Here is a 14,616-nt window from a genome sequence, read left to right on the forward strand (position 1 = left end):
AAAAAAAATAATAATTGTACTGTGCCTCTGTTTTGGGACTGCTTCAAAACAATAAGGCTGTGTGGTGTAAATGTTACAGTGTGTAAAAATGAATGAATCAACTTCTGGAGGCAACCTAACATTTCTTCCTTTCTTCTGCTGGCAGAAAGCTCAGGCCCAACTCAAGCTGCCAATTGTGCCTTCTCTTCAGCGCCTGCTGATTTACCGCTGGGCTCATCAGGCCCTAAGCACCCCGGTGGATCACCCGCTCCTTCCACTTATCTGGCAGAAATTCTTCCTTCTCTATTTGCATCGCCCAGGATTGCAAGATGGGTGAGTTATCATTCGGTTTACAATGGCAGACTGGGTTGAATTGTGTGAGTTGTTTTGAATGCCAAAAGCCCCATGTTCAAACGGTCTATTCTTCTAGTTTAAAGAGAGTACGGACTACAGGTAGTCCTCCTTAATGACCACAATTGGGACTGGAATTTAGGTCACCAAGCGATGCAGTCATTAAGCGAATCCGGACCCAATTTTATGACTATTTTTGTAGTGGTCGTTAAGCAAACCACGTGGTTCCCTATTGTTTTGGCTCATCAGAAGCCAGTTGGGAGGATCGAAAATAGTGACCACGTGACCACAGGACTCTGCAGCCGTCAGAAATGCGCATCGTAAATCATATGACTGCAGGGATGCTGCGACGGTTGTAAGTGCAAGGAATGGTCATAAGACGGGTTTTTCCAGTGCTGTCATAACTCCAGATGATCGCTAAACAAACAGCTGTTAAGTGAGGACTACCTGTATATGGGAAAGGTCCCCATATGCCCCTATGTCTCAGAGAGCCCCAGCCGATCCAGGGAGTCTTTCTTCCCTCCAGCTTCCCTTTCTTCCCTCACAGCTTGGCCATGCTGTCTGGGGGCTGATGAGAATTACTGAACTCTGAAGAAGACTCAGGTCACATACCTCTGCTTTACAATCATTGGTAGCAATGATATGGAGCTGATGAGCATGGATCTTCTCTAGCAGTGTTTTTCAACCTTGGGAGCTTGAAGACGTGTGGACTTCAACTCCCAGAATTCCCCAGCCAGCTTGGCTGGCTGGGGAATTCTGGGAGTTGAAGTCCACACGTCTTCAAGCTCCCAAGGTTGAAAAACACTGTTCTATAGTCTCACTATTTGGGATTGGCCAGGGTTGGGTGTGCTAAATCTGTTACCCAGGCCAAGCCAACGAACTATTAAAAAAGGACAGCAACCTAAATGGTGCAGAATGGAAAATGTGCTAACAAAATATACCAACCATGTGCTTTAAATATGGAGTCTGGAATATGTGGCGTCCTTGGTGCTCTCTGAGCCTGGCTGTTTTCTTGCAGACCTTTCATTGCCAGACTAGGCGACATCTTCAGTGCGAGGAGGGAGTGGGCCTTGCTCTCAGTTTATATACCGTGGCTTGCCCTGCTTGTGTTGGTGGGGGTGTCGTTCTCTCCTTGGGGGTTCCTTGATTGGGCTGTTGTTTGCTGCTTGGTCGATTGCCTGAGTTAATAGTTCCTTGATTTGATTAACAGTACATTATACCTTGCTCAAAGAACTATTAACTCAGGCAATCAACCAAGCAGCAAACAACAGCCCAATCAAGGAACTCCCATGGAGAGAACGACACCCCCACCAACACAAGCAGGGCAAGCCACGGTATATAAACGGAGAGCAAGGCCCACTCCCTCCTCGCACTGAAGACGTTGCCTAGTCTGGCAAGGAAACGTCTGCAAGAAAACAACCAGGCTCAGAGAGCACCAAGGACGCCACAGTCCAACCCTGAGCTACAAATATTCTCTTCGATTGGTAGTCTGGAATATGCTCCCAAACCCAGGAGCAAACGCAAGAGAGAAAGCTGTAGGGACAGGAAGCGTCTTAGAAGGCTAGAGAGAGTGAATGTGGGGGAGCAGTCTCGCTAAAGTAACTTCTGGGAGACGGATGTTTTGTGGTTGGCCACGCCCATCCCCTTTTGTGAACGTGCAGTGGCCCCCTGGACCACTATTTTGCGAGGGGGTCCATGACAAACTCAAAACTCCCAGTGTGCCCAGCAGCCACCGAAAGCTTGGTGTTCCTGCTTTCAGACTTCAGGGAAGTCTTTCTAATTCGTCTCTCAACACAGTTTTTTTTTTCCTGTAAGTACTGGCTTTACTTTATTTGTGAACAAGAGCTTTGGGGAAAGGGCCGTTTCTAAAATAGAACTGATCTCTTGCATTGAAGGGTGCGAGCTTGTTGGAGAGCATTTCCATCTGGTATCCTTTTGAAGCTCTTGGCTGCTTTTGCTTCCTTAGCAAACTCAGCTGACCGCGCTCTCACCAATTTCCAACGCCTTTCCCTAAATTCATTTCTCGTCGGTTTTATTATGGATGGACCAGGAAAGCGTATTTGGTGCTCTCATGCAGATAGAAACTCAGCCATTCCCAAAATTGGTCCTTTTCCAGCGTTTTAGCAGGGTTCTTGGTGAAGAGCTGGTGCAAAATGCATATGCTTGGAAAGGACCATGGTTAAAATATGTATGTTTCAAAGAATGCCTTTAAAATATGTGTAGATAAAAAAAATGTGCACCAGAGTGGGAAAGGAATGGCCTGTTGAGTGGGTGCATGTGAAAGTCACATGGCACAGAAGCATACTGTTACTGACACACCAGGAACCCTAAAATAAGTTGGTTTGTGTTGGTTGTAAATGACAGGATTTCTCCTTTTAAGGCTACCCAAAGATGGCTGCATTGGGAAGAGATTTTTCCAGAGTTCTGCTCATCTTAGCCTGTTGAATGACCTGAAGCAGCGCCTGATTGAGGCCACTGACTTCCACCATTCGGCTAGCAAAGTTCTCCAGTTGGACAGCCCAGCAGGTGGAAGTGGAAGTCCAGCAGAAAAAGGGTCCAGCAAGACCAATGACACGACTTCCCTAGAGCTTCACAAGGAGCTTGTCCGGTAATCTCTGAGGTCCTTCCCTCCAGCAGCATCTAGGCTGGTGTTTCTCCAAGGATCTCTGCTAACGTGGGGGTCCGAGATGCATGGCCGTTTAGAACAGAAGGTTGGATGGAGATCCACCAAGATCTGCATTGTCTCAAGCTGTAATTATTCAGTAGTTATGCAAACTTTGTCCATGATCATCAGGACAGGCAGTGGGTAGGCTAGCTGGACTGAATTGGCCAGGCTCCTGCTTCGGACGAGCTCAGTAGAGCTTCAGGGTTAATGCTGCTAAGCTTCACGTGTGGCTCTAGGAGGCATTAGAACTGGGGTGAGGCTTTCATGGTCCTTCAGTTACTAAACTGTATCTCCCAGCATCCCTTGCCATTAGCCCTTCCAGCCAGGGCTGCTCGATGATTTGGTTGAACAACACGTGGAAGGCACTAGTAGGGCTGAGCAATCTGCACCTCACATATAGTGCCTCCCTTTCTCATTTTGAGACCACTGGGGCCCTCTGAGATTGCATCCCTGAAACTTGGTAGCAAAATACAGAAATTTATTGGGGTCTACTAGGCTTAACTAGCCTATTCCATAAAAACAAACAAACAAAAACTCAGAAAAGGCCCACAAGCAACTCCAGGGTTCTGTGGTGGTGTCATTACCATATCCTTCCCCCATGGCCCTCAGGGGTTGCTGTTTCTTCTTCAGTACTGCAAAAGCTCTTAGCAGATGGGGCTGCCATTTCTCAATTTAAGGATTCTTGCAGTTCATTGGTGCCTATTTGCATGGTGAGCTAAACCGACTTGGACTGAGGAACTTCAAAGCCTTTTGAAGCAGGCCACCAAATCTATAAGATAATGAGTGATGCTGCTTTCTGGGGAAACATGCGGCAATATTTGTTTGACTCTTCTGCAGGCTGCAACCATTGTTTCCCCCAACGTCAGATAACCTTGACATTATCTCCCAAGTTTTTGCCTCAATTACCCATGAGGATTTTTAGAAAATTAAATTTCCCAATGTGGTCTTGAGGAAGTGGTTCCATTGTGAATGAACCAGCTTGCTCATTTGAGGAACCCTCAATAGGTTTCTGAGGAGCTACTTGGCTTCATCATTGTTGCTTAGATAATTTATGAAACTAGTTATGTCATACCTTGGAAGCAACTGGGATTTAGCCTGGTCCTTTTTATTTATTTTGCATAATATACAGCGTGAAGATACTTGTGTGTGTTACATGACAACCAAGTGAGCTCCTACTTCAAGCCTTCTGTTTTTGGTATGTTTTTAGGCTTTTTTCCACATTTGTTCTATGGCTAGAAGAAGAAAGGTTTCAGAAAGGGGACCCATATATTCCCTCTTTGCCGAAGCAATATGATGGATATCGGCTTGCCAAGATCATGCAGAACCAGCAGGTAAAAATGAGTGGATCAGTTGGGTCTAGGATGCGGAAGGACGATTTTGAAATTGTTATTGCCATAACTCTTTGGGGCATTCAGGCATCTTCTGAAACAGCGGTTCCCAACCTTTTTGGCACCAGGGACTGGTTTTGTGGAAGACAATTTTTCCACGGACCGGGGGGCAGGATGGTTTTGGGATGATTCAAGCGCTTCCTCTTTTTCCCAGACTTTTATTCTTTTTTCTTCGTGCCGTTTGGAGATAGCAGCCAATGGGCTTGCTTTCTCTAACAGGAGGCGGAGCTCACGTGGTAATGCAAGGGATGGGGAGTGGCTGTAAATACTCAGGCTGTAAATTCGCTTGCTCACCCACTGCTCACCTCCTGCTGTGCAGCCTGGTTCCTAACAGGCCACGGACCATTACCAGTCCGTGGCCCGGGGGTTGGGGACCCCTGTTCTGAAACCTACCAGATACAGTCATGGCTGGGGTCGTTTGAAATTCTCCAGATGAATGGAGGAGGAGGAGGGGGGGGGTTATGAGAGTTGTGGGGTTAATTCTCCAATTGCTTTTTAGGTTTGGGAGATTTTAGAACTGTTTTGTAGACTTCTGCAGGGGCAGTTTCTGAGTAGACCTCTTAGGATGACGCTTAAAGTGATGAAAATGGGCTTCGGAGGACACACAGCTATTTCTCCTCTTTCTTTACATTTTCCGTGGACTCCTTTGTTAATGTAGATGTATCTTTACCTAACTTCCTGAAGTAATGATGATCCCTGTCAGTTTTCAAGATGGAGCCTCAGGAAATTCATCTTGGGTTTTAATCAAGATTTCATGCAGAGCTGTGCCTGGATGTGGCAAACAGAATAGCCACAATGTGTTAGTGCACCAGTTATTTCTCTTTCTGGTGCCTCCCAGATATAATGGATTGCAGTGTTCATCAATAGCCCCCCCCCCACCCATCCCAAATGATAGGATCAATAACCTTGTTAGTTTGGGATGAGGAGACTGGTAGTTTAGCATATACGGAGGGGACCAGGTTGGCGAAGACTGCACCGAATCTTGTTTCCAAAAAATGCATGCCCCTTCTGGCAGTATTAGAATTGCATTTCTAGGGAATGGAACTTGTCAGTGGGGGTCAGTGGCTTCTCAGTTCTGCTTCACTGTTGATTTGACAAATCATTTTGATCTACCTACCTACCTACCTACCTACCTATCTAATTTATCCCCGCCCATCTCCTCCCATCGGGGGACTCTGGGCGGTTTACAACAATCAATTAAAACCATAACCATAAATTGTACTTTAGAAAGAAGTACAACTGCATGTATACAAGGGTGCCTCAAAGCGTCCATTCCATTTGACATCCATACTGCTTGGCAGCCACCCCAGCAGGGGGCTTAATTAAAGTGGAGACCTCCAACGGGAGGAGATGGGCGGGGATAAATTAGATAAATAAATAAATTGATCTCACTGGCAATCAAAATGTCCGGTTCTCCCTATTGTGGTTTCTTGGTCTCTCCCTGCTGCTGGGCTGTAGGACCTATGGATAGAATTTGTCAACGTTCAGCAGATTCAGCATGAGTTCCAGGAAGCCTTAGACTTCTGGTTTCGAGTCAGAGTGGGATCCCATCCTGCCTCAAGTGTTTCGTCAGCACAGACAGACTTCACAGACCCTTTGCTAGGTAAGTCGTGCATTGGGCGTTGAAGCTTTTACCCTGCAAATACAGCAAAGAGTTTTGGGGCACAACAACTTGGGGCCTACATGTTTATTATTGTAGGCCACTATCATATTGTCCTCCCATGGAGTATTACATGATTCAGCTCTTCTTTTGAAGGGTAAGATGCAAACATTGCATTGATAAACTGGATGACCTGTTGTTTGTAGGGAAAAACAATGGCCTCTCGTACAGTTTTGAGAAATGATCTTCAGTATCCCAGTGATTTCTGGTTCAGCTTTTCCATGAGGCCATGGCAAACCACTTCTGAAACCTTGCCAAGAAAACTGCAGGGGCTTGTCTAGGCAGTCTCTGAGAATTGGACATGATTGAACAGTTAAAAAACAAAGCAAAACATTTTTTTAACGGGCTGATCTAGGCTGGTACTATTGTAGGCAGAAATGGGAGAGGTTGACCCATCTGCTTCCTTTCTACCCATGTTTCACACCCCACAGTCATTCCCCTGTTCCTATGTGGCCCAAGGCAGTGAACATTAAATAACAGAGAGGCAAAGTTACTAGAGCAGCCCCATTTTTGTACAGTTACTCTAGGATTACATTTTTCTGTTGCCAGGAAAAAAAGAGGGTTGATCAGAGGAGGTTCATTTAAGTCTAAAATATCCAAAGTTGGTTTAAGCTAAAATTAACTCTCTTTAATCTCAGGGATGATTGGATTATACAGTTCACACAAAAAGGTAATCTTGCCCTTGAGCCAGTTACATGTGTCGTGTGAATGACTATGGATTTGAATGAATTTTTTGGGAAGCTAAAAGTGACAGCTGTTCTTCTGGGTCCTTCTTCTACTAGGTTACTCCTGGGAACAAGTACAACCCTGCTTTTATTACTATTATTTATTTTGTTTAACTGCATTGGATGGGCAATGTAGTTTGAGAAATACTTGATTTCAACCCATTAGTTGCTTTCCTCTGTCAGAGAAACCTGAATGAATGTGGTTGTATTATAGAACTTGGTTGTAAACAATTAACGTTGTGATGTTCTAGCTGAAAATGTGTAAATATTGTAGTGGCCAGTTGGTTTCCTATGTAAAAGGTTGCCCTGATATGTCCAGTTTCATAGTCCTTTCCAGAAAATCAGCTGTTGCATGGGATGGTCTTGGTCCAAGTCAATGGTGGTTAAAGATATTGGTGTTATTGAATGCTGATTGAACCTTGTTTGGGCTTCTTCTCCTAGATCTAGATGATAAATATATCATCAGTAAATCTCAGGTGCAGGAGAGACTTTTGTGGGCAATTGCTGAGAAAGCATAAGTCTGAGTCAGCTATAAAGATGTGGGCATGTGTAGTTCCAACAGCTGTGCCATGGATCTGAAGCTACACTCCCCCCACCCCCGTTTAAAAAATGACCAGAGAGCATAAAGAGGAAGAGCTTGGTGGCCAAGGATGCTATAGCTTATTTAAGGGCAATGTATCTAATGCACGTTCCATTGTGACAGAGGATGGTCAGTACCCATGATGCACAGGATGGTGTCTTTCCAGCCTATGGTTGGTTGCACATTTTTAAGATGCTGAGTGACCTGAAAAACAAACCCCTCCCAGATATATTCACCCAAAAAGCAAGAAGTGGTGGTGGATGCTTTGCATCTCTTTTTTTTTTCAGCCAAGGAGAGAATTATCAGCAGCTTAAAGAAATACGATGAGCCCCAGCCCCCTCTGCCCCTTCAGCCAATGAAGGCTCCTGTGCCTGTTATTTCTCCTGCTAGCTTGGTAAACCAACATGAGGCCAAAGAATTGACTTGCACTAACCTCAGTGTCTTGCAGCAGCATGCTAAGTAAGGATATTTTCTTTTTTCTTGTCTGTTTTTTGCTGTGTTTGGTCTTCTCTCTTTTGGACTGTGTTCAGTTTCGGTGTCCTTAAGTACATCTAGTCATGTGAAGTCGTCTTCCCTTTCTTCCTTTTGACCAGATTTAGACAATGTGGGACTCTGCATAGCTCTCCGGGGTTCCCACCTCTATCTCACTTTTTAAAAAGGCTTCCTCTTCTTCCCCTCCTCCTCCTCCTCCTCCTCCTCCTCCTCCTCCTCCTCCAGAAGAAGAAACTGGTGTCTCATAAAGCAAAAAAGCCATCCTTGGCAAGAATCATATTTATTAAAAAATGGAGGATGGATCAGTGCAATGATTTACTTTTAGAAGTGCCCACCAGGCCAGGCTATGAGGAGTCTACTGGACAGTGGGGGATTTATGATTGGCCAGACCTACTGTATCATGGCAACCATGTTGCAAAGAGAAGCTTTTGACAGCAGCCATGATGTCCTAGAAAAAGACAGGGCTGCTTTAATGAGATATAGATAGGAACTGCATTCAACACTCCTGCAAGTTCTGAAGCACCACTTTTGAATCAGACCAGAAGCACAGCACAACCTTAATAGAAACATTTCCCCAGGTTTCAAAATCCAAATGTGCAGAATGGTTCCAAAGATTGCCCACCCCATATTTCTTGAAGAGAAACCCTACTGCAGTTTCCTTAATCTGCCTGTTCTAATTCTGATCCCCACTACCCTGTGTGTGATGTCCTCGGCTAGAAAAATCCCAACTTCAGTGGTTGACTAAACAGTTGAAGAGATGATAAATCAACTACATGGGTGGTTGTTGTTAAATTTTAGATTGGCAGCACTCCGGGAATCCCAGCAAGTTGCTTTCAGTAGTGAGATTTTGGACACGCTGCCAAAACTTTATATCAACAGAGAAGAACAAGTTACTCTTCACCTGGAATGTCGGGGTGGATCTGGCAAAAGTTGCCACGGAGCGGCTCATGTAACAATCAAGGTTGGAACAGAAGTCCCATCCTCTTATTCTTTGAGGGGTTCAACCTGCCCGCCCCCCCCCATGTCTTCCTACTCTGCAGTTCAGGGGCAGAGAATATTCTCTGCATATGGAGGGTGATCCAAATGAGTATGCTCCCTCATTTATTTCTTTGTCTTTTTCTTCCCTACATCCATGAAGACTAAGCCCTTGCTGTTTTTGTTTTTTTTTAAAGAAAGCAATTTCTCACATCCCAAGGGAGGTTCTGTTATAGTCACATTTTTGCCTCTGTGATCAGAAATGAATGCGGCGTGGCAGCTGTTGCACATATAACATAATAACGAATAGTTTATTAGTTTGTTATTGTAATATTGAATTGGTTTATTAGTTTAATGCAATAACTTATTATCTCAATTTTAGTTTGAGGGCAAACACAAAAATGAAGCCATCAACCAGCAGTTACACGTTCTGGAAAAAGAAATGAAGCAGTTGCAGGCCGAAGCTGCTAAGCTGCCCCCTCTGAGTGTGGTGGGAGCTGCTGTTTACATGGAGAACTTCATAATGTAAGCTGTGTAGCCCTGCTCCCCCTCTGCTCCGAAGCCTTGTCTCACGTGTCTGTCTGACCCTGAACAATGGAAAGAGGGTCTGCAAAAGGGTCTGTCGCAGCTCCCCAGAAGCATCCGATACTCATAGTGGTGTCTTACGCTTCTGAAACCTAAAACCAGGAGAGGAACCTCATTGTCCTCTCATTTGTGAAAGCCCTTTCAGCATCTGCTGTTGGGAGTTTGACCATGGCAATAATTTTGGTCGTTCCGTAGTCCTGAATAAGCCCCATATTGGCCTTTTAAATCCATCTTCAGGGGCTGCTTGTAAGTGCATTTTCAAAAATTATTACATCCCATGGACAGGTGTGTATCCATGACATGTCCATGATGGCTTTAGCGGGAGGGAAGCCTTCTCCTGTACGGTCGACACAGAAGCAGACGAATTGGCCAACAGGGAAAGGCCAGGCCATCCGTACTCTGCTAAACCTTATCACTTGACTGCATGACATTATTTATGGTGTTAAGAGTGTCCGAGAATGAATAACATTAATGTTCTCCATACTTTGCTTATGTTTTTAAATCTCAGTTTTTATCCCTGCCACAGGGGTTTAATAAATATCTATAAGGTTCAGCCTACACCAAGGATTCAGCGAATTGGGATCAGTCTGTTCTTTGCAATAGTGGAATACGTGTGTGATGAAACCCAGCGTCACCCGCCAACCAGACAGTTCTTCACTTCCTGTATCGAGATCCTTGGCCAGGTGAGCCACCTGGGGTGGAATTCTTCCACAGACCAAATTTAGTTGTCTGTTGACTCCGACTTAGAATTCTGCGATCAGTTATTTTAATAGGTCACCGATAGTTTGTTAAAGTGGGTGGGAAGTAAATTATGCGTGACAGTAAATAAATAAGTGATAGATAATCTGAACTGAAATTTGGCAGTTGAGAATCTCATCTGACACAATAGAGCCGCATGATTTCCTGACGACTGAGGAATTTATGATCGCAACTCAATTTGAAGGATCAGCTTCATTTTTTGAAAGCCCTCAGCTGCGCTTGGTGTTGGAAAAGTCAAGAATCAGACTGATGTCAAGCAGGTGGTGTACCTGGGCAAAGATTGGTGCCCCATTGGGTCACCAGTATGTGACTTCAGCCACTACCACCTGTACAACCAGTGGCTCAATTAGGGGTGATGGGAAAATGGATAAACATGGAGCCTGGCTCAAAAAAATCTCAAACCAGATTCCTGAGCTTATCAGCACTGACATCTTCATTACATGAGTTCTATTCCAAGTTTGGAATATACTTTCCTATTGGCCAGGAAGGCAGGGAAATCTTACTGCTCTAAGTGTGCTCTTATAGACCCTTCTTTTTAGTTTTTCACTGTGGCCGGCAGGGCCTATGGATATGGCCTGGAGGCATGGCTTAGAGGTAAAGTTGAACAGAGTTCTGAGCCCATAACATTGCCCCTGAATTTACTTACTGGTGTCTTCTATGCTGTCTCCATCTCCAGTGGACATATCTGTAAGGTGCCTTTAGCACAGCCTTTCTCAACCTTTTGACCCTGGAGGAACCCTTGAAATATTTTTCAGGCCTCGGGAAACTCCTGCACATTCAGGCTCAAATACAGGCCAGAAGTTACAAAATTGTTATATTCATTGCATGGTGTAATTCGTTGCATGGTTTTCGACTAGTGCTTAATGCCTCGAGGTTTTTATGGTCCGTCCACACTTCAAACGGGTGAGAAGCCCCCTCTAATAAGTGGCACCAAGTTTCCAAGGCTGCTTTTACAGCAAATGCCTCTTTTTCCCAAACATGCCACCTCCGCTCCGTTTCCGTGAACTTGCGAGATAAATATGCACAGGTTTTCAACATGCCTGAGTGGTCGGCCTGGAGCAGAAGGGCTCCGATAGAAAAGTCGGAGGCATCGACCTGCACCACAAACGGTTTAGTCGGGTCGGGATGCTTTAGGATGGGTTCAGTGGTAAATAGCTGTTTGAGCACGTCAAACACCTGTTGGCAGGCTGGAGTCCACTTAAGCAGCGTGCCTAGATTTTTTGAGCGCCGCGTGTCTCCCTGAGCTTTAGTTCTCAGTAAGTCAGTGAGGGGAAGGGCAATTTCTGCGAAATTTTTTGCAAATGCCTGATAGAAATTGGTGAAGCCAAGGAAACTTTGTAGTTGGCGTCGCGTGCGGGGGGGTTCCCATGCGACAATGGCTTCAATTTTAGCTGGGTCCATTTCAATGCCCCTTTCCGAAATCCTGTAACCCAGATAATTAATTTTCGATTGATGGAAAGCACATTTGGACAGTTTAGCATACAATTCAGCTTTTCTCAGTTTAGCAAGCACTTGACGCACCAAGTGAACATGTTCAACCATTGTTTCAGTATAAATCAATACATCATCCAAATATACCAACACTCCTTTGAATAGGTGGTCATGCAAGACCTCATTGATGAGCTGCATAAAAACCCCAGGCGCCCCCGACAAACCAAAAGGTAACACTTTATATTGGAAAGCCCCCAGCGGACAGTTAAACGCTGTCTTCCACTCGTCCCCTTCCCTTATGCGAATGCGAAAATAGGCTTCCCTTAAATCCAGTTTAGAGAAAATTTTACCTCTGGCCAGATGTGATAACATATCCTTGATGAGGGGCAAAGGATATTTGTTTAAAATTGATACTGCATTGAGCCCGCAGAAATCTGTACATAATCTCAAAGAACCATCTTTTTTCGGTCTGAAAAGGACAGGTGCCCCTACCGGAGAGTTGGCTGGCTCAATAAAACCCCTCGTCAGGTTCTTGTCAATGAACTCTCTCAATGTGGCCAACTCTTTCGGGGACATAGCATAGATTTTTGGGTTAGGCAATTTTACATTGGGCAGAAATTCAATCCCACAGTCCGTCTTACGGTGAGGCGGCAAACGGTCCGCCTCCTTTTCTCCAAACACATCTGCGAAGTCTTGGTACTGCTCAGGCAGCCCTTCTAGTGGCTCAAGTGTCTGTACAGTGGTTGTGGCCGCCCGTCCACCCTCATTGTCTCCCAGTAAATCCTTTTCCGGCACCTTATAAAATCCATCAGCAAATGTCACAGTCCGGTGCCGCCAGTTGATAAAAGGATTTTGCTTGACAAACCAGGGCATCCCCAAAATGACCAATGGGCCCCCCACCGGCGCTATGATGAAGGGTAATTTCTCCCAATGACAACCCATTTGCAGTGCTGCCAGTCCCGTGGAGTGGGTGACCGGTTTCCCCCCAGCCATAGTCCCATCCAATTGCGTAAAAATCATTGGCCGCTTCAAAGGGAACCTGGGGAGGTTTAAGGCGGCTACGAGATCGGGGTGCATCAATGAGCGTGAGCAGCCTGAGTCAAGCATAGCACACACCTCCACAGTTCGGGTACTGGATCCCAATTTCACCTTGACCGTCAGGGTAGGAAAATTCCCACTCACCGAATCGTGATCGCGCTCATCTTCTTCCACCTGCCCTATGGCGCCCTTCAGAGCAGGTGGTTGCCTTTTCCCGCCGGCTGTTCGAAATCCAGTTCCTCCTCCTCTCCCCCGAATTGGTTGTTGTTGGGATCGACCTCCGCGCGGGCAGCCCTCACCTTCCTCGGTACCGAAGGGGACTTGCCAGACGACTTCCCTGGCCGCTCCTCGGATCTCTTTCTTGGGCATGCAGCTGCGTGATGTCCTTCCTTCCCGCATCTTAGGCACTGCCCTTTCGCAAAACGCCGTTCCTTTTCTTCCTCCCAACTTTTCGGTTTGGGCCGGCTTGGGAATCCCGGGGCACGGGCACTTTTACTCGACTTCCCTTGCTTCAGTTCCTTGTTATGTGCGAAAGTCTCTAGGGCATTTTCAGCGCTGCCTGCCAGCTGAATCCACCCATACAACGTTTTCGGGTCGTCCCGTCCCAAAGCCCATCGGAGGACCTCCATCTCCAGTCCCTGTTTGAACATTTCCACCAGAGTTGACTGGGACCAGTCCTCCACCTTTCCAGCCAGGGCTTTAAATTCCAGGGCGTAGTCCGCGACGGAGAGAGATCCCTGGGAAAGTTTCCTCAGCGCCCGTTTCGCCCGTTCCTGGGCCAAGGGGTCTTCGAAGTGCTGTTTCAACGCCCACAGAAACTCCTCAAATTCTTGTAATTCTGTGGCTTCGGCTTGGCATAACTGTACGTACCAATCCGCTGCCCTCCCCTTTAGTCTGTTGGCGATGGCATTAATTTTGCCATGTTCTGAGCGAAAGCTTCACCCCCAGTCCCCCATATAGTTCCTGGCATTGGTAATAAAGAAGGACAACTTGGTGGGATCGCCATCAAACTTTACCGCGAAAGGCGGAGGGGTTCTTGTCGACTCTTTCGGCTCAGCTGGTTCCGCGAAAGCCAACGAACGCCTGCCCACCGCCTGTGACCCTTCCCTGGTCACTCCCGACTCTCTTCCCCTAGTTTGCCGGAAAACCGAGTCCTACTTCTTCCCCTGGGCGATGGGGACCTTGCCCCCGGATTGGGCTGTGGGGTTGAAGTTTCCTCCAGACCTTCTCACGGGGACCTCGACCCTCTGGGGTTTTCCTTTAGTAGGGCAACTATAGATTCTATTTTTTCCTCTAGTGCTTTGATGCGTGCGGGGGTAACAGGTTCTTCCAATGGCCCCGTGGTCACCACAACCGTAGGCGACAACGGGATCTCTGGTTCCCAGGACGCCTGGGGCGATTCGACCTCGGAGTCTTCTTCCTCCCCGGTTTGATAGTCATCCCCTGTAGCGCCGCTCACTTCAGACGGTAAACCCCGGTCTTCCGTCTGGGTACCCCGCTTATCTCGGCGAGCTGCCCTCTGAGCTCGGGAGCTCGGGGCCACAAGCGCCCTTGTGGTGTCTGGTTCTTCTTCGCCCCCTTCGCTCTCTTGCAGCCTGGGTTCGGACATTGCTAGCGTTCCCCTTCACCAAACACTTGGATGGGGCTAGCGGAAAATTTAAGTATGATTCTCAGCTTTATGTAATGATTTGTTGTTTATTCGTTTAGTCGCTTCCGACTCTTCGTGACTTCATGGACCAGCCCACGCCAGAGCTTCCTGTCGGTCGTCAACACCCCCAGCTCCCCCAGGGACGAGTCCGTCACCTCTAGAATATCATCCATCCACCTTGCCCTCGGTCGGCCCCTCTTCCTTTTGCCTTCCACTCTCCCTAGCATCAGCATCTTCTCCAGGGTGTCCTGTCTTCTCATTATGTGGCCAAAGTATTTCAGTTTTGCCTTTAATACCATTCTCTCAAGTGAGCAGTCTGGCTTTATTTCCTGGAGGATGG

At 46.6% G+C, this 14,616-nt stretch overlaps 1 protein-coding gene across 1 annotated transcript in view; it reads left to right on the plus strand.

Moving 5' to 3' along the window:
• EPG5 (ectopic P-granules 5 autophagy tethering factor) overlaps positions 1–14,616 on the plus strand; it is an 89,293-nt gene that overhangs the window by 42,146 nt on the left and 32,531 nt on the right. The window contains exons 22-29 of the mRNA XM_063295872.1: positions 146–312; positions 2,711–2,938; positions 4,203–4,326; positions 5,842–5,986; positions 7,636–7,807; positions 8,639–8,801; positions 9,198–9,340; positions 9,927–10,083. Of these exons, the coding sequence (XP_063151942.1) occupies positions 146–312; positions 2,711–2,938; positions 4,203–4,326; positions 5,842–5,986; positions 7,636–7,807; positions 8,639–8,801; positions 9,198–9,340; positions 9,927–10,083 (1,299 nt within the window). The remainder of the gene's footprint in view (positions 1–145; positions 313–2,710; positions 2,939–4,202; positions 4,327–5,841; positions 5,987–7,635; positions 7,808–8,638; positions 8,802–9,197; positions 9,341–9,926; positions 10,084–14,616) is intronic.

This window comes from Candoia aspera, chromosome 2, assembly GCF_035149785.1.
Source record: "Candoia aspera isolate rCanAsp1 chromosome 2, rCanAsp1.hap2, whole genome shotgun sequence".
NCBI classification, from domain to species: domain Eukaryota; kingdom Metazoa; phylum Chordata; class Lepidosauria; order Squamata; family Boidae; genus Candoia; species Candoia aspera.